General features: G+C 45.2%; 1 protein-coding gene across 3 annotated transcripts in view; it reads right to left on the minus strand.

The window, feature by feature from the left end:
* Nucleotides 1–22,550, minus strand: part of arid1ab (AT-rich interactive domain 1Ab) — a 61,156-nt gene that overhangs the window by 28,328 nt on the left and 10,278 nt on the right. Inside the window, exons 2-4 of one of the 3 annotated variants that reach the window (XM_078268349.1) lie at nt 5,207–5,431; nt 1,460–2,161; nt 286–402 (exon numbers count right to left, since the gene is read on the minus strand). In XM_078268349.1, the coding sequence (XP_078124475.1) occupies nt 286–402; nt 1,460–2,161; nt 5,207–5,431 (1,044 nt within the window). The remainder of the gene's footprint in view (nt 1–285; nt 403–1,459; nt 2,162–5,206; nt 5,432–22,550) is intronic. The other 2 variants (XM_078268350.1, XM_078268351.1) reach the window with 2 other exon arrangements.

A 22,550-nucleotide genomic window follows, 5' to 3' on the forward strand; every position in this document is an offset into this window, starting at 1 on the left:
TCAACGTGTCGGTTGTTTGCAGTCGGCCTCGGACAACAGTAGCAAGCGTATCCAGCTGCTGATTCCAGCGTTTCCCGTGTACGTTTCAGTCGGCAGCGTCGCGCGCTGCTGCTTTCGCGTTTTAACCGAGCGCGGCGACGGACGGAAATACATGGCGTCGCGGGGCGCAGCGCGACACCCGTAGCGGGGCGCGTCCATTATCATCAACTGAAGCCGCTACATTGACCTCGGAAGCAGCTACAACGAGCACAAGTCAGATGTTAAATGAAGAGAAGGCGGGCTCACCGGCAGACTGGATGGCCGGGCCTGCATGCAGTCTTCTTGACTGCTCTTGTTGGAAGCCATGGGCTGGTTGGATGGAGGAGCGCTGGACTGGGAGCTAAAGGAATCCTGGGACAGTTCCTGATTATGGGGACAAGAAGGAGATAATACAATGGATCCCATACTTGGAGAGAGAGAAAAAAAAAAAAAAAAAATCAAGCTGCTGCTTATTGGCTCTTTGCAATGTATATACTAATATTAACACACAAAAAACAGATCTCCACTGGGCTGGATAAATGTAGTGTGCTGTGCCATGAGCAACCGGGATTCGAATACTTCCTGCTTGGCATGTCTGGGTCACCATAGATGAGACAAGGCACGGGGGGGCGAGGCATTGCTTACTTTACAGCTATCTGTACAACCTAAACGGCAAAGCTTCTCTCCCATGTATTGCAGGAGTTGTTGCGTTGTGTGTTCTTAAACCTTAGTTTTTAACTATTCATTTAGTCTCGCATTGCCAGACCCTCCTCCACAGGGCTGCGGAGGAGGGTCTGGCTAGTCCCACACAACATTCCGGGACGGTAGAAAAAAAAGAAGAAGAAAAAACAAACAAAACGGCGCTCGGGTTTATTGGCATCTCTTTAAACCAATCACAATCGTCGTGGGCGGCGCCAAGCGTCGGGCGCGGCAACGGTGCCGCTGCCAAAACGGCTGCGGGAAGGAACCTGTTTTGGTGGGACACGTGCACGTAGGGAGGCGAGCTCTGGAATCGGAGTGGCCGCCGAGCGTACGATGAGAATTTTCCTCAAAGAAACAGATGGACGTCATTTATGTGGGTTCTAGCTCGGAGGATGTTTCCTGACTCCACCAGAGTTTAGAATGCCAACGCTAGGAAAGCGGAAGGTGAGGGACATCTGGCTATCCCATAAATGAAACGTCATCGATATAGACTACAAGCCCTCCATATACTCACAGCACTTTAACCGTCTATTACAGAATACGCTCAAATATGCCTCAGAAAGGCATGAAACAATGGAGGGACTGGAAGGTGTTTGCTGTGAAGCAGCTACAGACAGTTTGCATCAACAACAGGACTTCACGCAAATAAGCCATCGTACGCAGTCTGGTGGGAACACAGATGGACAGCGCTCACATTACAGTTAAAGCGGGCTAACGGAGTTCTGTTCGGCGTCGTTACCTGTGGAGGGGGTGGGAACCTCTGATATGGTGACTGCTGCTGCTGTGGTGGTGGCTGCTGCAGGGGGGGTGTCTGGGAGTAAGGTGATGGTTGACCCTGCTGGCCATGACCTGGAGGTTGCTGGGTTTGAGGAGGCGGACCTCCTGGTTGTTGCTGCTGTTGCTGTTGTTGTTGTTGTTGTTGTTGTTGTTGCTGCTGTTGTTGCTGTTGTTGCTGTTGCTGCTGCTGGGGGGGCGCTTGCTGCTGCGGGGTTTGCTGCTGCTGTGGTGGCTGCCCTGGTCCGGGGGCTTGTTGGTAGCCAGGCTGGCCCTGAGGGCCCGGCTGACTTTGGGGACCTGGTCCCTGCTGCTGTTGAGGCGGCGGCTGCTGCTGCTGCTGCTGCTGCTGCTGCTGCTGGGGAGGGACGTAGGGTGGCTGTCCTGGCTGGGACTGTGGGGGCTGGCTATAGGGGGGCTGCCCTGGAGGAGGGCCGTGGGGGCCTTGGGATTGTTGGTAGGGGGGTCCAGGCTGCCCGTGCTGGCCAGAAGGCTGCGAAGCATGGCCCTGCTGGGGGTAGGGAGGTCCAGAGCTGCCCTGGGGCTGACCAGTGTACGGAGGCTGCTGCTGCTGCTGGCCAGGGTGAGGGGGGGCGCCGTGCTGACCATAGTAGCCCTGGCTCTGCTGGCTGTAGCCACCAGGTCCCTGTTGTCCATAGGCTGACATCTAGATGTTAAAAGACAGAAAGAATGGTCAGGATCAACAATAGCGGAAGAGATTTGCGAGTAAATATAACCCAGCACAGTTGAATTGCCTCTGAACATAAAGAGCGTTCTTTTACGGCAGGTTTACCATCCCCAGCCCCTCTGTAGAATATCAATCACTACCTGAATACAGTCTGTGCACTGAAAGGATCCTTTCTAAAGCTGCACATATCTATAAAAATAACCCAATATTCAAAGCCACCTCTTTGATATGTTTTTACCATTCGTTCTCAGCGGAGTAATCAGAGCATCTCTTCATCATACTCGCAGATTAAAAAGGCAAAGACAACCGCTCTGTCTCTGTGAGAGAGAAAAGTGTGTTCCTCGCTATAAACTGATCAGTCAAAGAGCGCAAGAAAAGCCATCCAAGTGTTGGAATTCAGCCGCGTATCGCTTTAAATCACAGCTGTGAAAATAAAAATTGCGTTTTGACTTCATCTCCTTGAACTTCAATCTGAGGCTTTTTCACATTCCGCCCGATCCTGCGCGCGGAAAGCCTTTCAATACAGCGATTTTGTTTCATTACCCTCAAGGAGCATGGAAGGAGAAAGCGCTGACCTTGTGAGAAAACGGTAATACAAAAATAAAAAAAAAGAAAGAGTATTGTATCTGTCTGGACAAAGGAAGGGAAGCAGTTTCCTTCTCTGCAGGGCACTTATCGAGTCCACGGTCAGACACCAGGCAGGCCAGTATGAGATAATCACACCACACAATGGGCACGAGACCACAGACAGCGGACGTGGAAGAAAAGGCTTCACTCCACGGGATTCCCTGCATGCATTTGTCTGTTAAGACCGACTGCCTGGCTGAGAGAGTTCAAGAAGGGTCGTGTTGCGAGCTATGAGTAAGTAGCTCCGGCAAACTGGAGGTTTGCGGTTTCCAATTGGACGACGCTGTCGGACAGCGCTGCCCACTGTGCCCAAAACACACAACCTGAATTTTCCGGGAACTTTTGCTTCTGAGCATGAAAATAAAACCCGACGGTGAAAAGGTGATGGCTTGCCTTTCGTTTAGCTCGTTTTTCTTTAGTCAATTTCTGGTTCCAGGTGGGAAAGAGGCTACATTTTTGGCTTGGTTGGGCTCTCCAATACCTCCGTTCTTTAGATCATCATCTAGGATTAATAGGGATTTAAATCTTTGGGAATCGATGTGATTCAGATTCTTGGTGTCACGATTCAAATGAGGATCGAGTTTCCATGCAAACGTTGAGTCTCGATGGAAAAATAGACAGGTTCACTTTTCTCAGGCTTACTCCACTGAAATGCAATCTCAAACATGGTACCTCGTAGTTCAGCTTACTAAATGGTTCACCTTTGTCATGCAAGGCTAATTATAAAGTTAATGAAATCTAGCAGCAGCTTTTTTTTAAAGATAAACTACAAAACAACTGTAGCGTGTGCACGCTGTACATAGTCCGCTCATTTTGTACCATGGTAAATGAAGTGCATTTATATAGCGCCTTTCTACCTTACCGGACAAAACGTTACACCTCTCACACACACACAGGCGAAGCGGCCATGCAAGGCACTGGCCTGTCCATCGGGAGCAACTTGGGGTTCAGTGTCTTGCTCCAGGGCACTTGGACATGCGGATGCAGGGAGCCAACAGCCAAGAATGTCACCTCCTGCTCCTGAGCTCTAAAGTGCTCTCCTGTCTCTTGGAGGTCATAAAGGAATAGCTCAACAATTTGGGGAAAAAAATTATTTGCTTTCTTGCCGAGAGTTACATGGGAAGATCAATACTTCTTTCATATTAGTATGCTAAATATGAAACTACAGCAAGTAGTCGGCTCTATCCGAAGGTACCAAAATATCTCTCATTTGTTTAATATGTAAAAAAAAAAAAAAGAGTAAAAGAAACAATGTGTGGTTTTACGGAGGGTTATATGCAGGACTATTTCTTGGCCAGAACAAGAAGGTTAGCCGTTTCCCGGTTTCCAGTCTTTATGCTACGCTAAGCTAACCAGCTTCTTATTGAACGGACAGATAAGAGAGTGGTATTGATTTTCTCATCCAACTCTTGGCAGAAAGGAATAACGTTTTCTTCAAGTACAGCTGCATCCTTCGGCTTCACCTCTAGCTAAAAGCAGAACGTGCCTTTAAAGAATCGACCCCGCCGCCTGCAAATGACCCCACACCTGACGTCCGATGAGTCCGCTCCATTAAAGGGACTTACCTACTGCATGCTACCATTTCCACCATCCATGGAGCAGTAAGTCACAGACCAACTCTGACCGCTCTACTGCCTCAGCTAACAGGAATGTAAAAAATACTTATTAAACTGTGATCCGACTTCGAACAATGCCCTGCGTCATGACCACAGAGTACATGAGTACCACAGACGCCCATAAAAGGCCCTGTTAAATGTCCTCTCCTAAGGTCTTTCATTTTCAATAACTTATTAGTTTTACCTGGGTTAGGCTTTTTAAGTAAAAATGGAAATGTGGCTCGGATCTTGGATGTGGTGATGCAAGCCCATCACTTTCTCAGCTCACCCAGCAGCACTAGAGGCTGTGGAGCCAATACTGGACAATATTTCTCACTCAAGTGGGCCGGACAAACCCCGATAACGGTTTCTTAATACTGCTGCCCTCCGAACCCCAACAGTAGTTACAGACTTATCGGAGTTTACATCTTCATTACATTGTGCTCCGATTATAAATGCATTGTCTTAATTATTGATTCTATATACTTGTTACATCAACAGTCATCGTTTCAAGAAATGTCAGCAAAAGTCTCAGATTTGGCTAAAAGTAAACCCAGAACTTCTCATCAACACAATGATGTGTTGAACAGCCTTCAGAGGTTCATCTCATTTATCCAGCTGGGACTGGAATACATTGAAATCACTGGGTTCAAGCTGTGATTCGAGGCGCTCCACCACATAGAAATGTCTTCATTTAGAAGACATATTTGGCCTTTTTAAGTCAAACTGTAACGTCAAAGAGAGGCTGTGCAAAGTTACAATGAAGATGCAGAGAGGGTCATCTGAATCAATCATTACTGACCTGCTGTCCATACTGTATGCCGCCCATAGCGCCAGGTGTTCGGTTCTGCTGCATCCCCATAGGATACCTCTGAGGGCCCGGAGGTCCGTAGCCCTGCCCTGGGTAAGAGCCTCCCTGCTGGGGTACAGGCCCTGTGGGAGGCCCTTGCTGCTGCTGGGAGTAAGGGTTGGGTCCTACATATGGCTGGCCACGCATCTTCCCTACCTGGTCCATTGGGCTTGGAGGCTGGAGGACACACAGAGGGAATTTGCAATGTTTCAATGAGCTCAAAACAGTGGATGGACGGACTGGCAAGTCTGGCTTTACAACTGTATGGAAAAGGTTTGACTTTAGAGAGGCAATTGTCGGTCACCGGGTTTGGGGTTGATGGTTACGGTGTGTGTCTGTTGCCCTTATTAGACTGCGCAGTCACATCCTAACAAGCCATAACAAGCCCCCTAATGATGCAACGGATTCAGAATCCAGTGATGTGACAGGGACAAGTCAAGAGTTATTCTGGAACCCTTTTTAAGTGGGTTTTCTTGACAAAGCATTACTCAGCAATGAACACAAATGATGACTACCGTTGTAGTGTGTCGTGCAAGCACCATGTCATAAACCAGTCACAGTATAATCAAGCAAATATACAACAAAAAGCAGAACGGGGAGGGGAAAAAAAAACAACAGTAGTGGATTTACTTTCCTACTACTAGAAAGGGAAAAATTGGCCATGAATGAATGAATGAATGAATGAGCCCACTACATCCGCCAGGAGCATTTCCCTGCCCAGGAGATCATTGTGCCAGTGGGTGGATACTGTTACGGCGGAGACGTCAGGGAGGGTTTCTTTGAAAATAAGCTTAAGGAAGTGGAAGTGTCTGCGGTGGCTGGAGTTGGCCCACCCCTCAGCTGGAGCCATGTCAGGATAGAGGCCGGGGTGGTGGTGGTAGGGGGGGGGGGCACAGACTTTGGCCGGCTTGGACTCTGGGCTTGGGAGATCCACATGGCCTGGGCAGGCAATGTTACTGGGCCAGAAGGCCTTTCTGCCTGGAGAGCCGGGGAGGGAAACGGAAAGCAGAGATTGGGGGGTGGGGGGGGTTCGTAATGAGGTAGCCTCCCCTGTCAACAGCTGGAGCCAAGTCCATAAAGTGTCTAATGCTGTGTACATAAGATATGAGTTTGGTGGAATCCCCCCAAACACAACACCCCTCAGTGTAACAAGAACACATCCCCTGATAGTAATAATAAAAAATAATTGGAAAAAAATGGTCATCAGATTGTCTGCCTGGTTGGCTCAATTTGATGCCATCAACTCACCGCACCGCTGGCAGCCCGTGGGTTCCCATCAAACCCACCGCAGTGGCGGAAAGTCGAAAAGTACGAGCCACAATGGGGGCTTTGAAGTAGCAACACCTCCTGGCCTGCTGACCTCGGGCAGCAGACACAAAGCTTTCATTGCTTCCCACGGTTATTAATCTGTGTGTGTGTGTGTTTTTTTTTCCTCCCCCAAAAACCTCTTTTCCCTGGTTAAGGGAGACAACCACCAGGGCTATTTATAGCCAGCGAGACGGAGAGGGCAGTCTGCCGAAAATGTAACAGGTCCCAGCTGCACTGCTGTTTGAACCTGGGCCAGGCCTTGCTCTTCCTGGGCTTTAATAAAGCAGCAGGCTTTGGCACTCTATGAATGACAGTGCTGCAATGAGAGAGAGAGGAGATCGGGTGGGGGGGTGGCTCAGCAGGAGCGTGGGGCGTGTGTGAAGCTATATGCATGTGTGTGTGTCTGGGGGGGCTGTAGGTGTTGGGGGAGAGAGAGAGAGAGATCAACAGGCTGTCAGGGCGGTCACTCAGCATTATCCATGATAACATTATTCCACTCCAGGTTTTCCCTCTAGCCTCCCCCAGGCCACACTCTCCTGAGCTCCTCCAGGTTCAGGAGAATATATATATGTGTGTGTGTGTGTGTGTGTGTGTATGTGTATGTGTGTATGTGTATGTGTGTGTGTGTGTGTGTGTGTGTAAGAGAAGGGTGGTGGTGGGTGGTGTTACTACGCTTCCCAGGGTCATTACCGACCGCAGCGGTAGGCACTCTCCTGTGACCTGTAATGCACTTTTAACCCCAGTCTGCAAGGAAGGACCACCATATCCCCCCCCCCACCTGACATCATGCCATGATGGGAGTCCGCACAACACGCTGCTCAGCCTAAAGATGACTGGTGATGCAGACACCACTTTGAAATTCCATTTCAGACAGGCGCAATTGTCCAATTATGGCATACAACAGCAACAGAAATCTTCACATTCCCTCAAACAAACCGAGCTGGAGTGACTCCTTTCCCCTGGATAGAAACACGCTATAGCTCTTTCCTAATGAGTGTGCCATCGAGGCCTGAATCGCCCGCTAGCGTCTTCTAATCCTCATGACAAATGACTAGCATGCTAACAAAACTACAGAACAGCAACACTAAGGTAAAATCTCGTTCTCATTTTAGACAAAATCTCACAGTGATGACCGGCCAAGGCACATAAAACAATCAACCTTTTTCCTCGGTCGATATTTCGCCGGCGGCGGAAATATTTCTACACCGGCTTTTCCATTAAGAAGCCTGTCAGCTCAGGCCTCGGCCCGGCGGGGGGAGGGAGACTCCAACCAGGGCCTTCTCCGCTCCCTGAGCCACATGGAGGACCAGTGCTCACGTTCCCCAAACAAACCTCACTTACGAGTGACTTTAGACACTACTATTTAAAAGAATACAACTCTTTTGCATGGGTTGATGCAACCTTGAAGGATTGTTCCAGTTTGAGAACAATCATTTTCACATAGAGCTGCAAAACATTCGCAGATGAAATACCGACACGTTCCCAACTAACAGGTGTGACCTGCCTAAACCATGCTCAACGAGCGGGATGAGTGACAAACGCCTCTCACGAAAATCTTTTAAAACGGACCTTTGTCGATCTGAAATGAAGACAGATTCAGCACCTGCACGGCCCATTTCTCGCTTAAAAATGTTTGACGTTTTCGTAAAATGCGAGGTCGTATTTCAAACAAGCCGCCATTACTATCGGCTGGAGAAGCCAGACCCACGTGACGCGTCATTTTTCGGTTTTCATTTTACTGTATTATGTCTGTGGCGCGCGCAGAACGTACGCTCAAGATGGCGCCGCCTCGGTGTGTTCCGAGCCACTTTTTGGACCTCGGGGAGCCGACTGACCAGTCCGACTGCCTTTTCTGCCGACGGTCGGCCGCCGGGTTGGTGCGTCAGGGGCTTAACACGTCACAATGGCTTTTTTTAAGTACGTGGTCTGCAGCGCACTATAAATCCTGGGAATCCAGGATGTTAAAGCGGCTCGAGGGGGTCTTGTTTTTTTAAACTCCTCGCCCTCATTGGGTCATGTTAACACGTCTGTGTGCTGCAGGCTGGGATGTAGCCGTGGCCGGTCTACAGTACTTGCTCAGGACTTCATTGATCCGTTTACCGGCGTTTTCCTCACATTGCTTTAAGTTGTTGACGCCTGACAAGCCGTTCCACACCCGTCGACATCCCGGAGAGCTTTGGGCTGAGGCGTCTGTGATTGGGAGTGTAAGGCATCTTGTGTATGGAGGTCAGCGACTGCTAGAGAAGGCTCCGTTCCCCTTTTTGTCCGTTATTAAAAACCGAGTGGCTCTTTAATGTGTTCCACGCCGCGATTGGAGCACGGGTGCTGTGGAGTAAAGACCTTGAGCATCCGATTCCATTTTCCCACCACTCTGAACTGAAGAGTTTAAAGTTCAGAGTTCAATCATAACCAATAAAACTATGATTAAAAAACATTACAGGTACAAGGCTGAGAAAGACAATAGAAGGAACGATGTGTATTGTACTTATTAGGCGTGCAATTAGGGCTGCAATTAATCAAATTTTGATCGCACAAACAATGTAAACGAGACATTTTGAAAGTAAACTCTTATAATGTCTTGTGTTCTGAATGAGAATATATAGTTCAACGGGAAAAGTATGAAGGGAAATGTCACAGTTCAAGGTGTTTTCACTGTCGATTTGTTTACCTGTCTCACTGTTTTTTTTTTAAGTTCAATGAATGCAACAGCTTTCCAAAAGTCAATGAGTACTCGTGTTGAATAATCCTGATTTCAATATTGACCAAAATAATGGTGATTAGGATTCTTTTCCCATAATCGAGCAGCCCTGCTTATTAGTTGCTGGTCTTTAAATGCACAACATATTTGAAGGGAAAAATAACACGTGAACGCGTCGCATTAAAAATACACAGATTCAGGTTTTCCCACATTTTGTAAAACCTTGAAAAAAAAAAAAAAAACGGTCAAACTTGTTAGTTGTCAGTTTTGGGAATCTGCATGGCGGTTCATTGTTCAAGGTCTAGCACAGAGAGTGATTTTGGATGTATCAAAAGGAAAATGTCAGGGGCTGGAGGTGGCGAGGGCGAGATAGACACAGTGGAAAGACGATAAGACACGCAACACGACTGAGTCCTCGTGCCTGGAAACATAAATGAATACAACCAAGGTCTGGCACCAAGACCTGCCAACTGACACGTGCTGGTAAAACCTGGCTCGGTTCGGCTTGGTTCACGTCAGTGTAGGGTCGGGCATCGTTTGGATTTCAACAATTGGGAATCCAATTGCGATTCTTCTTTCCGATTCTTTGAGGGGTGGAGTTGAAACGGGTCACATGCCTATATTCACAAATAAAGAGGAGCGTTTTATTTTGATTCAGTGGTGGGTTGCAGTTTTACTGCTTTCTCAACGTAAAATAAAGCCAGACTAGAGCGCCGCTCACTGTGCTCCAAGGCTGCAACACAACAAGCGCCTGGCCGCCACGGAAACCAAAAGTCGCGCGTGTTAAATTGGGAAGCGATGATCGGATGGACAGGTAAAGGTTTACAAATATCTTATAGTGGTTGACCAATTATTTTCTTAGTAGGGCTGGGACGATATGCTTTTGTCCCAATTTAATTCTTTCACGATACACGGGTGCCGATATGGATTTGTATTGCGATTTTCATTTATTGCAATTCGATAGTATTGAGTATTGCAATTTTCTGTCTTTCTTTAACAAAAAAGTGGAATAATATACTTCTAGAGACAATATATCATGAGATGTTTCTATAAAAAAAAAAAATTAAAAAAAAGATTGTTCTCTAACAAGAATTCACAGAATTACAGAAACTATTTAGGTCAATCATTGGTTAAAAAAATAAATAAAATAAAAAATACAATAATCACGATACATACCAATTTGATTTCTTTTCCCACCCCTATTTCTCATCATTCCAACTGTTGTCCAATCAGAATACATCATTTCAGCATAGTCACATATCCACAGTGCAAAGCATGCAATGTGTTAAGCCAACGAAGGCCCACCGTGGCACATTATGTCAACTATTTTACTGCACAACAGTTGACAAAAACCTGTAAAGCTAGATTTCCACGACTAAGTCCAGTCTGAATTATGAATAATAAAAAAACTATTCGGCCTATTGTAATACATTACAATTGTTCCCAGAGCGACTGATCGCGCTGGTATGCTACAAACAAAACAAGCTGAACATGTAGTTGAATGTTCCAGCCGACATTGAAAGTGTCACTGTGTTACTACTATGACACCAAACAGCTTATTTCTTTCCTTTCTTCCAAATCAACCTACGTAAATCAAAAGCCAAAAAGGCGTACCCTTTTTTTTTTTTTTTTCAATAAACGTATACTGGAAAAAATCCAAACAGTGCAGTGTTATTGGAATATAAATAGTACTTCTTTTGTATATCATTATAAAATGCATGAGACAAGAAGTCTGTAGTTATGATGTGAAGGGAGACACAGACACACACACACACACACACACACACACACATCAAAACAAGGCAAATGATAACCCACTCATCTGTTTCTGAAACCGTCTCAGCTGAAAGGCTGATCTTCATTCCAAACAGGTTAATGGTATATTCTGATTTCAGATACAAAGTTCATTCAGGTGACAACATGTTAGTAAAGCCCATGCTGTTTTGAGCCTATACTTTCATCAATTATACTTATTTTAGCCACTCGTGGGAAATCATAAAAGTACATTATGAATTAAAAAACAGTACAAGGACTCAGTGTTTCCTCGAGATATATTAATCATGAAACCAATTTCAAGAAGAAGTAGATTACTAAAACTCTCAACGTAATCATCAGCATCTAATAACGGCCTCTCACGCCAATCAAAACCGGACTTTTTTTTAAAAGACACATTTCAACCAGAGGGCCAAAACATTTGTTCCCTCCTCGACACAGTTTACAGCATTTAGGACAAAACTTTCCACGCGCAGCGACACACAGTCTCTGACGTGGACACTGGCTGGCAACACAACTCTCAACACGCTCCACTGCACCGGCTCTGCTTTTTTTTTCTGCTCAGTCATCTAATCAATTTCTGGAGGAAAGACGCTTCCCCCTCCCTTCCTTCCTCTGTCTCCTCCATGAGAAAAATAAATAAATAACTGCAATTAGCACATGGCTAATCTGCATAGAGGAACGCCAGAGCACTCTTGGCAGAAGAGGTTGCACTGAGTGTATTGTGTCATGACTGGGTTGCTGCTGGATACTGCAACTAGTCCAAACGGTGTGCGTTTGTGTGTGTGTGTGTGTGTGTGTGTGTGTGTGTGCGCGTGTGCGTGCGACATGGGGATAGGGATTTGTAAGAGGTTTGGGGAGGGTGGGTATGGACGGTGGGATTGAGGTGGGGGGGGGGGCAGTGCCTGAGAGCCGAGTTTGAGTCTACGGGGCCGAGCGGACCAGATGGACCGGGGAGGGGGGGGCAGGCGATAAACAACTGCTGCTAATTTAATCCGCCACAAGGCCACATGGCCTCGGCTCGGCACACACACCATTGTTCTGCGTTAAAGCCCTTCGACACGCAACACGCCGGCGCTAGCACACGCCGGCCACGGCCGCCCTCACATGGCCGGGTGGAGTCACACACACCCACGTGTCAGAGAGGGACAGGATATCCCACCCTGGGCCACCGGTGTGGCCCAGGACTTTGCGTTTGAGAGCTTACTTCACATTAACCCTCTCGTTGTCCTCGGGTCCTGGTTTTAAAGGCTGCATTACAGTAATGTTACCAGAATGTTCTAGCTGTTCCACTATTTGCCTTTTCACCACTACAATATCGTTGCGGCATCGAGGTATTTGGTCAAAAATATTGTGATATTTGATTGTCTCCATATCGCCCCGCCCTACAAACAGGCAAACCAAGGTGTGATTATGTGCTGCCATTAAAAAGAATGAAATGGTTTTCAAAAAGTCTCCTGACTAAACTTCCGTCTGTGATTATCCATCAACACATCTTCCTCTGATGTTAACTATTAGTCAACAAATACTTCAGCATTTCAAATATGTTGTATGATTTCATATAAATAAGGTTTATTGACCATGATTTCCCAAAAAAAAAAAAAAGGAAAAAAAAGGGAGGTGTAGCACTAGTGGTATGGTCAACAGTAAGGCAATACGAGGGTTAATGCTGTTGGTTGCTATGCCACGGGGGGGGGGGGGGCCAGGTCTTTCGCTGTTTAAGCACTGAACACTTCCACTGCAGGAGTGAAGGGTTAAGCGCTTTGCTCCGGGACAAGCAGCAGTGTTCCCCGGGCCGCTTTCTCCGCTGACATTTCCCCAGCCGTACGAGGAGTCTTGCTGAAAACATATTTTTAAAAGTAGACCAACTTTAAAAAGTGAATGCTGAGGCAGATAAAGTCTTCAGAGGTAACAAGCTTTAGGGCCGAGGAGCAACCCGTAGTGTCTGGGGAGATGTACAAATTGTCCATCAGACAGTCCAAAAAAAAATATATATATATATATATATATATATATATATATATATATATATATATATATATATATATATATATATATATATTTTCTGTTCATGGTACTTGGACTGAGACAAGAAAACGCCCATTAAGTTCGCACAATTGAGGAGTTGGAACAATCAAATGTGTGTTTGTTTTGGGCTTGAAAAATTACTTAAATGATTATTTGATTATGAAAATAGTTTCTCTTGGTCAACTGCTCTTCTTTACTTTGATCAGATAGTTCCTTATTTCAATCAAATGGTTTGCCAATTCTGGACTGTTTTATTAACTTTATTTCAGTGTTTAGGCAACATTAAACATTTGAGCACTTCTGCTTTTTTGATAATTGAAAAAAAAAAAAAAGGTACAAAATCCTTTATATTCAATCCCAAAAAAATTTAATAATAATATTAAATAAATAATATAATAATAAATTGCGATATCAACTGGCGCAATAAACGCTGGAAAGGCTGCGACATATCGCAAAAGACACTCAGGAAAAGAAAATATAAGTTAGATAACAGCACTTTAAAATGTCACTCTTTTTTTAGTGGTGCCTTTTATATCCAATTCAATGTTCAATTTGTTCAGTAAAAGAAGGTCGGAAATGATTTCCTTTCATTTGTTTTAAATCCAAAAACCAATGTGTTGCATTTCAGCAGAATGCTGGAAGCAGCAGAGATGCAGAACTGAGAACACTTAATATCCGTTTGTTTATCGCGAGTAATATCGTTAGCGCGATATTCAGCAACAGTATCGCAGGTTTTCCTCATATCGTCCGGCCACCTTCTACTAGGGGTTAGGCCTGCACGATATTGGGGAAAAAAAACTTACATTGCGATATTTTTTTCCCCCTGCGATATATATTGCGATATGAAAAAAAGACTCATTTTTACAAGAGGACATAAATAGCCCTATTTAGAAATACTAAATCATTCTCAACTACTGGGGTGGTTTTGTAGGAGTGCATCTACAAAGAAAATAAAAATGAAAAAGGAAATGTTCTTATGTGAACCAGTCTTTGTTGAACTTTAATGTTTTACAAAAACCAAAGCAAGTAAGGCTGTGACTACTCTTCTGAAGAGATTTTGGAGAGGGAAATTAGGAAGAAATACACTGGTTGACTGACATGACACCATTGTATTCATATAATATCAATCCAGGCTAAAGTGAATGATATTAATAATGCATGCATGTTGCTTCCTCTAAACTTCAGGTTGTGGTCGACTAGCAGGGCCTGCTTTGGTTGTTTGATGAATTGATTAAAATAGATCATGATTGGTTTGCTGTGCATGCAGAGCCTGCATGTCACATGCAGTTTCCAGCGTCGCAGCTCCGAACCATAACGTTAGTTGGGACAGACGCCTCGTTTCTTTAGGCTAACTATGTTAGCTTTAGCCTGGCTGGTAGCAGCTTTCTGCGGTGAAAAATGGCCGGGAGATGTCGTGATTACGTTGCATTAATCAGGTGGTTTAGTTTGTCCTTGACTACTGGAGCTTCACTACCCATGGAAAAGCATGTGCATCACTGTGTCAGCGGCAGCTTCCGCTTACGGTACTTTTCTACACACAGAGAGCCTCACTTCCCATAACACCACACACCACCCACCGCCAACCCCCCGTCGGACTAACGTTACATCACATGACCACTTGTCTTAAAGGGGAAGGGTCGGCCGGTAACAGTCATGGAAAAGGAGTACGGTGAAAGTTTACTTTTTTATCAAGCAGCAAAGAAGTTGTAGCGTCAACATCGCATCGTCCTGCGATGTGACTATCGCGCATGCGCACATCTCGATGTAGACGATGAAGCTAAATATCGTGCAGCCCTACTTGGGGTGCACCGATCCGATACTAAGATCGGATATCGGCCCCGATGTTGACAAAATAGCTGGATCGGGGATCGGAAAAATGAACAGATCCACGGGCCGATCCAGTTTATTTTGATTTATTTTCTCGCATGCTCGAAGAGTATTCACTATTTTGTTTTTACTGCGACATCTGATTTATTTAAATTTATTTTGCATGTATTAGGGGACCCCTAAGGCCTATATAAAAGCATCCAAAAAGCGGCATGTCATGGGACCTTTAAGGACCCGCGGGAACCCTGGAGTTGCACGTTGCGTTAGCGTTTCTCTTTTTCGTAAGAATAACCGCACCGAAGTCCCAGCAGCTACAGCAGCAAGGTACTCATCCACACCACTTGATAAATTCGGCTTTTAAGCCAAGCTTAAGTATGTAACTGGAAGGAGCCGACTGGTGTAGCGTAGCAAAGAGAGCTAGAGTAAACAAGAAGCTAAGGGGGAAACAAACAACCAATTAAGCAATTAGTCGGCCTTCCCACTGCATCAACCTGAGAAGTTCCAACTCTGAGCTGACCGTTGCATGACTCGGGATAAAAGCAAGCAGGGCCTGGGTTGGGTAGGGGGGGGGGGGGGGGGCGGCAGCCTGCGCCTGCTGGTGCCATCATCCGCACCGAGCAGAGGCAACAGCACCCTACTCACCCCAGATGTTCACCCAGCTGTTCCGAGGAGTTCAAAAGATGTTCGGGGAGGAGAGGAAGAGGGGAACTCGCACACTAGGATGACACGATCGGCTCTCGCATCGAGGAGAGATGAGAGGGAAAAGAGAGAGGCTTTCCGTAACCTCGGAAAGGGTTAAAAAAAAAAAATAAGAACAACAGGAACAACAAGAGAAAGACGAGAGCTAAAAACACACACTACTCTGCATCTGCACGATTTAAAGGTGGAAAACACTGCTGCTGGAACGGCCCCTTGCATTTCTGAGCACGGTATTCCCAAAGACAAGCAGCCAAAAGGTGGCTGTCACATATACATTATATATATATACATTATATATATATATATATATATATATATATATATATATATATATATATATATATATATATATATATATATACATATACACACACAGGACATATTCCTGGATCTGTTCAAATTTAGTTTAGCAGAGGACTAAAAAAAAAAAAAAAACATTTTTACACAGGCAGAAATGAACCGTAGAGACACCAACATCTACACAAACTTTGGACTCAGTTAATGGCAACATAGAAAATGCCATCTGAAGAAGAAGACCGTGAGATAAGGTTGAAAGTTCCAAAAGAAAACAGTGGACCTTGAGCCAAACTGTTTGACCCACACCAGTGGCCAAATTTCCAAATATCTGAATATATTTGAATATGGAAGTCCAGTGCTAAAATCGCTGGACTATCCCTTTAACATAAAAATAAACTTTAACACCTGGAACGTATTTAACATTACAGTGATAATAATAATAATAATAATAATAATAATAAATTAAGCAGAAACCGATCTAATCAATCACGTTGCAAAAGCAGATCAAATCATCTACAGGTTGCAGTTGCACTTGACGTCTTATTACTACTCATGAATTTAACACAAAAATAAAATTAACAAAATAGGGCTGGGCAATACATCGATATTATATCGATATCGTGACACGAGACTAGATATCGTCTTAGATTTTGGAAATCGTAATATCGTAAATGGCTTAAGTGTCGTCTTTTCCTGGTTTTAAAGGCTGTCAACCCTAGAATATCGCGACAATATCGTCATCGAGGTATTGGGACAAGAATATGGCGATATCTGATTTTCTCCCCATCGCCCAGCCCTAAAACAAAAATGGAACAGAAACCGCCTCAAACAAACGTCCATATTGTATTGTACATTCACTTCTGAACGGACAGTGGCAGTAACGGGCCGTTGCCAGACAAAAGAAATACTGATAAAAAGACACGCGCCCTGACTGATTACCGTTATTTGACAGTGGTGATTAGCATGCGAGAGTCAATGTTTACTGATGAACAACGGAGCTGCAAGGTGTTGACTGGTTCCCAGCGCTGTGCTGACAGGCCCAGTGTGCTCTGTGAAAGAAATCCCCCGTTGGGTAGAGCAAAGCAGCCACTTTTGCCTGATTAAAAAAAAATGTATTAGAAAATAATAATAAATGGTCAACTGGTCCTGTGTGTTGATAGTGGGCGTTTCAAGCAGCCTACTGTGGGGAGTAGCAACATGTCAGTTCACTGACATCAGCTTTGCAAATAAACTCAGACATATTTTGGTTACAATGACGGGGTTATTTGTTTGTAAAGTGTATATATGTCAGCAACGTTGTGAAATTAGCGCTTCGCCAGCAAGCAGCGCTTTGTGGGCTGTTGTGCTAACGTTTGCTTGCTAACATAACATGAACTGGCTGGCAGACACCTCGCAGCGTAGCTACGGCGTGGAGGTGACGCAGAAGCATAAAACAGCCTTTATATTTCCAGGTGACAGTGGCTAACTCCGAGGAGTGACACGAGGCGAGGGGCACTTGGGCTGGGAGCTCAGATATGGGGCTGAGAGAGCAGGGGCCGGTGGGAATAATAGGAAACTCTGAGTGATGTGTACTGCGCCTGCAGACACAACACTCACCTGGAAAGTTAAGACATTGTTGCTGGAAGAGGCGATAAATGGTCAGAATAATATGAAAACATTTACAAACAATGCCCAGCCATATTCAACTCCTTTCTTCAACTATTAAAACATTTGAAAATGGAATTAAATGTCCAGTTACACCGTGGAGCCTGACAGATGATTGTTAAAAGGCATTACCTTTGCGAAGAGTGTTTACAGTTTACGGTCGACTAACATCCCATAATGAACAGCAGCCTGTCTTATTTAGGGCTACAATGCGAGTACAGTGCAAAAATGGCAGTGGCGCTCAGGTTACATGAGCACTTGAGCGGGACGCGCTCAGGGAAGAAGAAGAAAAAAAAAGGCGGCCTCCGCTCTCTCCACTCCTGCTCAGAGACATGCCAGCGGCTCCTCCGTCAGCGTTGGAAGGCAAGACAGCGATCGGTTACATCACGTTGCCAAGGCTCGGCTCGGCTCGCGCTGCCGAGAAGGATGCTTATTCAGGCTGACCATTGGCACCCTGGACGACCCATTACGATCAGTGTGTCACTCACTACTACGCCAAAAATACACCCGGCTGCTGAATGAGGCGAAGCCACTTAAGGACCTGGCTGGGTCACTGACCGCCTCATGGTTAGAGTCACAACTCTGACACACAGACACAGACACACACACACACGAAAACATGCTTGGTCATAATCCGAGTCACAGACTAGTAATTTAAATGCAATATTGAGTTTGTGCATGATGGCAGAGCTGTCCACTTTACATTTCAACTGCAGCGTGGAGGGGAATGGCTTCAGGCCTTGCTTCAAAACAAATGAGCGACGTTAATTTGCAGTCCTGTCGGGCACGGCCATGCAAATCTCCAGGTTGGAGAGAGGACCACGGCAACAACATTTATTATTAGTTAGCCATTAGGGCTGGATATCGTTCAAAAACATTTCGATACCGCTAACAATACCAATACAGTGACTTCGATACCGGTTCCTAAGTGACTTTTTTTGATACCAATTTTGTAAAAACAAAAAGAAATAACATTACGGCACACAGCTTTTTTTTTTTTTTCAGCCCCTACTACGTGAGCCCCGTCTCTGTGTAATGCAGTTTTTCCTGTGCGTCTCTACGACGTGTTAACGTTAGACAGCCAATCACAGACTTTATTAGGTCTTGGTAGAAGCATGCCGCGTGCTTATTGGCTCACTGACGCTGATGAGATTTACTCCTTAGGTATGGAAATTGGGTATTGAATGACGAGGCATTTTTCAATTCTCGATGCTTCGATTGGGGAACTAAAAAGAATTGAACTCGGTACCCAGCCCTAACAGCCATACCTCCACACTTTCACGTATCACAACGAGAGTGTAACGTTAGCATCAGCCAGGCAGCAAATATACTGTTCAAATCAATGTTTGCCCTGGGTTTGTGGAAGACTTAGGTGCGCGTATTTGGCAAGGGGTTTAGGCGTCCTTCCTCAAGGAAATATAACATTTTTCAATATAAAAGAAAACGCAATTTCCCCATACATTTTGTGTCTCTTTGTGGGTTTCTTGCGTCTCTTTGTAGTCGTGTTGTGTCTCTTTTTGCTGATTTTTGTTTTCCTTTGGGGTCGGTTTGGGTCTCTGTGGTCATTTGGAGTCTCTTTCTAGTCGGTTTGTTTCGCTTTGTGGTCGTTCTGGGTCTCTTTTTCACATCACTGTGGACCGTTGTTCTCACCGTATCTGTGTCTAAAACGTTGGAAAAGCTAGAGCACATCATAAATGCATAGCACTCAAAAAGCTTAAAGACCAAACTTGCTTAAGGAGTCCAACTACAGTCATTAGAGCTGCGAAAGTCTTTCTAGTTGCATTCATTCGGCTTAGGTGCTGCCCAAAAACGGCTCGGGTGCTGCACCTAAACCTTACAACGGCGAGGAAAACCCTACAAATGTGTCTTTGGTGCACAAATCACTGTCACCTGCCACACAAGCCAGAAATAATGGCACTAAACTGTCTGTGTAACTTTGTTCCTGCTGACCACCGGCTGCTCTTTTTTCTTTCTCTCTTTTTTTTTTGTAACCGTGAGCCGACCCAATCAAAACATAACAATGGCTCTGTATCAAACCGGCTGCTAAGTGGCCGCCTGGTACACTGCTGTACAGAAAGAGGTGGCATTTAAACTTGTGTAAACATTGGCCTCGCTCTGTGAACAATGTACACTAATTATTTAGGCCAGTTAAAAATAAAGCACTGGGCATGTATACTTTGTATACTTTTTTGTCAATAATAATAATTTATACTTTACTAATCCCGCAAGGGGAAATTGCAATGTTTTCACTCTATTGTTATTACACACAGGCCTGAATTACACACACATGCTCAGTAGCTATACATGCACTAATGGAGAGATGTCAGAGTGGGGGAGCTGCCCATGGAAAGGCGCCCCGAGCAGTTGGGGGTTCGGTGCCTTGCTCAAGGAGGTGAACTGGCACCTCTCCAGCTACCAGTCCACCACCATACTTTGGTCCGTATTTGGGACTTCAACCAGCAACCCTCCGGTTCCCAACCCAACTCCCTACTGACTGAGCTACCGCCACCCCCAATCAACTAATGGCCTAATTGTTTCGGCTCTGATTCAATGAACAGTGATATCAAACTACTGAGCCAAATCCTCACATTTAAGAAGCTAGAACGAGCATAAAATGTTGCATTTTTGGATCACAAAGTGCACTATTAAATCAACAAATCTGTTTATTTCCCAATCATTTCAGCACCAGTTACTGCTTTCCTATTCTGCTGCTATAAAGATCGGCTTTTTTCTTTTATAGCTAAAATGACTTTAGTCTGCCCGGGCGTTTTAGCATCTCCTGCGTGCCCTATATGCACTCCACAGCTTCGGTTTTATTGGCCTTAAAAGAGGCTGAAACGGTGTACAGCACGTTGGGCAAAACAGAAAGCAAGGCTATGACTAGAGGGCACAATCATCATCAAGCGTCATCATTGCGTTCCACAAAAAAGACAGAGAGAGAGAAAAGCAACTGTTCCTCGTTGTGCATGCTCCCCTTTTCCACTTTATATATGAGCCATTGGCTTCCCCCCCCCCCCCCCCCCCCCCAGCAGAGAGCAAAGGTGAGAGCGGTATGAGAGCATCTATTCTCTACCTTCTAGTATCAACAACTGCGCCAATTTAAAGGTTAACCACTTTATTCCATAAAAACACACACACCATACGTCATGTAAATGAAGTCTGTAGTCTCACACAGGCTCCGAGAAGGATATTACTATGCTAATCTGGAGCATTTTAGGAGGTAAATGTCAAAAGAAATAAATTACTTTTACATTCCAGCGTGCCCTGATGCAATAGCCCAAGTTTGACATTTGTCCGTGGAGGAACTTGTTTTTCTCAGCGCGCGTTCAATGTGCAACACTGGGCATACACCTATTCAGAGTCATCCTTTTTCACTGTCAGGGAATGCAAATTTGACTTTATCAACAGTATCCCTAACTATATTGGCTGGATACAGTAACTGGCTATAGCTTGTGGAAGTCAATTAGCCTGGAGGCCGCTCAGTCACATCTATAAGCGTCTGCAGGGCGGCCGGCTGCTTACTGCGTTAGTCGGCCGTTGTCTTGGGATGTGCTCCGTATCAAAAACTCATGCGGATAATTGAGGGGTCTTATGCACAGTGCTACGGAGGAAATAACAGCAGCTGGGAAGAGGCTACGTTGGAAAACGCAACGCTGTCTGTGCCTGTCAGCGGGATGAAAAAGGGCGATGTTGCCAAAGAAAGATGGATGGCTGGTGACACGTGGAATAAGAGCAGGTCAGAGAGGCTCCTGAGGCAGTGCCACACACACACACACACACACACACACACACACACTTACACACTCGCAACGACCACCAAGTAACTGCCGCACTTTATACACAAATACACACAGCTGTCAGGGGCAGACCAAGATCATTCACAAAACACCCAACACCCCCCCCTCCTCCCCTGAGTATCACTGACACCGTTTCTCCCTCAAACACACACAGTCTCACAAACACAAATCACACACATAACACACAGTTGCCGGGAGGCAGCATGCTGTCCATGTGGCCTGTGGAGAATCATTACTCAGCAATGCAGACTAAAGAGTCGAGAGTCAACTTCGGGGGGGCAATCCCGAATGTGTAGAGCCAGCTGTCAAAGAACTGTGTAACACTTTCTAGTGTACGGTAGGAGTGGGAGGAAATTTTGTTTTATTCGTACAGGTATTGTGATTATTTTTGCGACGAGTCTTTCCCCTAGAATGGATATTTTGTCCTTATCGTTTCACCAATGACCCACCGAAATATTTTCGGTTTATGCAGTACCGCCGACGGCGACCACATCATGTCCGTTTGCTGCAAAACAGGCAGAAAACCCACGCCGTGAACTTCTTTACAAGTGAAATAAATGTCAGAAATTCAGAAAGCAAACTCGTAACGGACGCTGCAACGACGAGTCGATTTGCATTAAAAAAAAATGAATCGGCGACCACTTTTGACAATAGGTTCACTGGGGACACTTGAAGGTATCTACATAAGAGCGGCATGACACGGTCATGAACACACGACGCCGTCATGAATGTGTCAAACATAAACAGTAGGGGTGCACGATTCAGATAACGTCACGGTTCGGTATCGATTTCTAGGCTCACGATTGGATTCAAAAATCGATTGTCGATTCAACAATGAATGAAAAAAAAAAAAAAAAACGATTCACAGTATGTAAATGTAATAAAGATTTCTGGAATTCTGTGAATCGAGCTTGAATCGTGACTCGAATAGGAATCAAGTTTTTTTGCACACCCCTAATAAACAAGTCATAAACGTTTATGACATAACGCTTCTTTTAGAAAGTGTCATTCGGTCGTTTTGTCCTGACAGGTTAGGGTTATGGTTTATGGGTTATGGGTTCATGTGTTCATAACAGTGTCGTGTGTTCATGACCGTGTCATGCCACTCTTATGTAGATACCTTCAAGTAAAGTGTAACCAGTTAATCTATTGTCCAAATGTTCGACTCATCATTGCAGCGCTCGTTACGAGTTCCCACACTCAAAGGGTGGCACCCTAAATGTCT

Source organism: Sander vitreus, chromosome 14 (genome assembly GCF_031162955.1).
Source record: "Sander vitreus isolate 19-12246 chromosome 14, sanVit1, whole genome shotgun sequence".
Classification (NCBI taxonomy): Eukaryota; Metazoa; Chordata; class Actinopteri; order Perciformes; family Percidae; genus Sander; species Sander vitreus.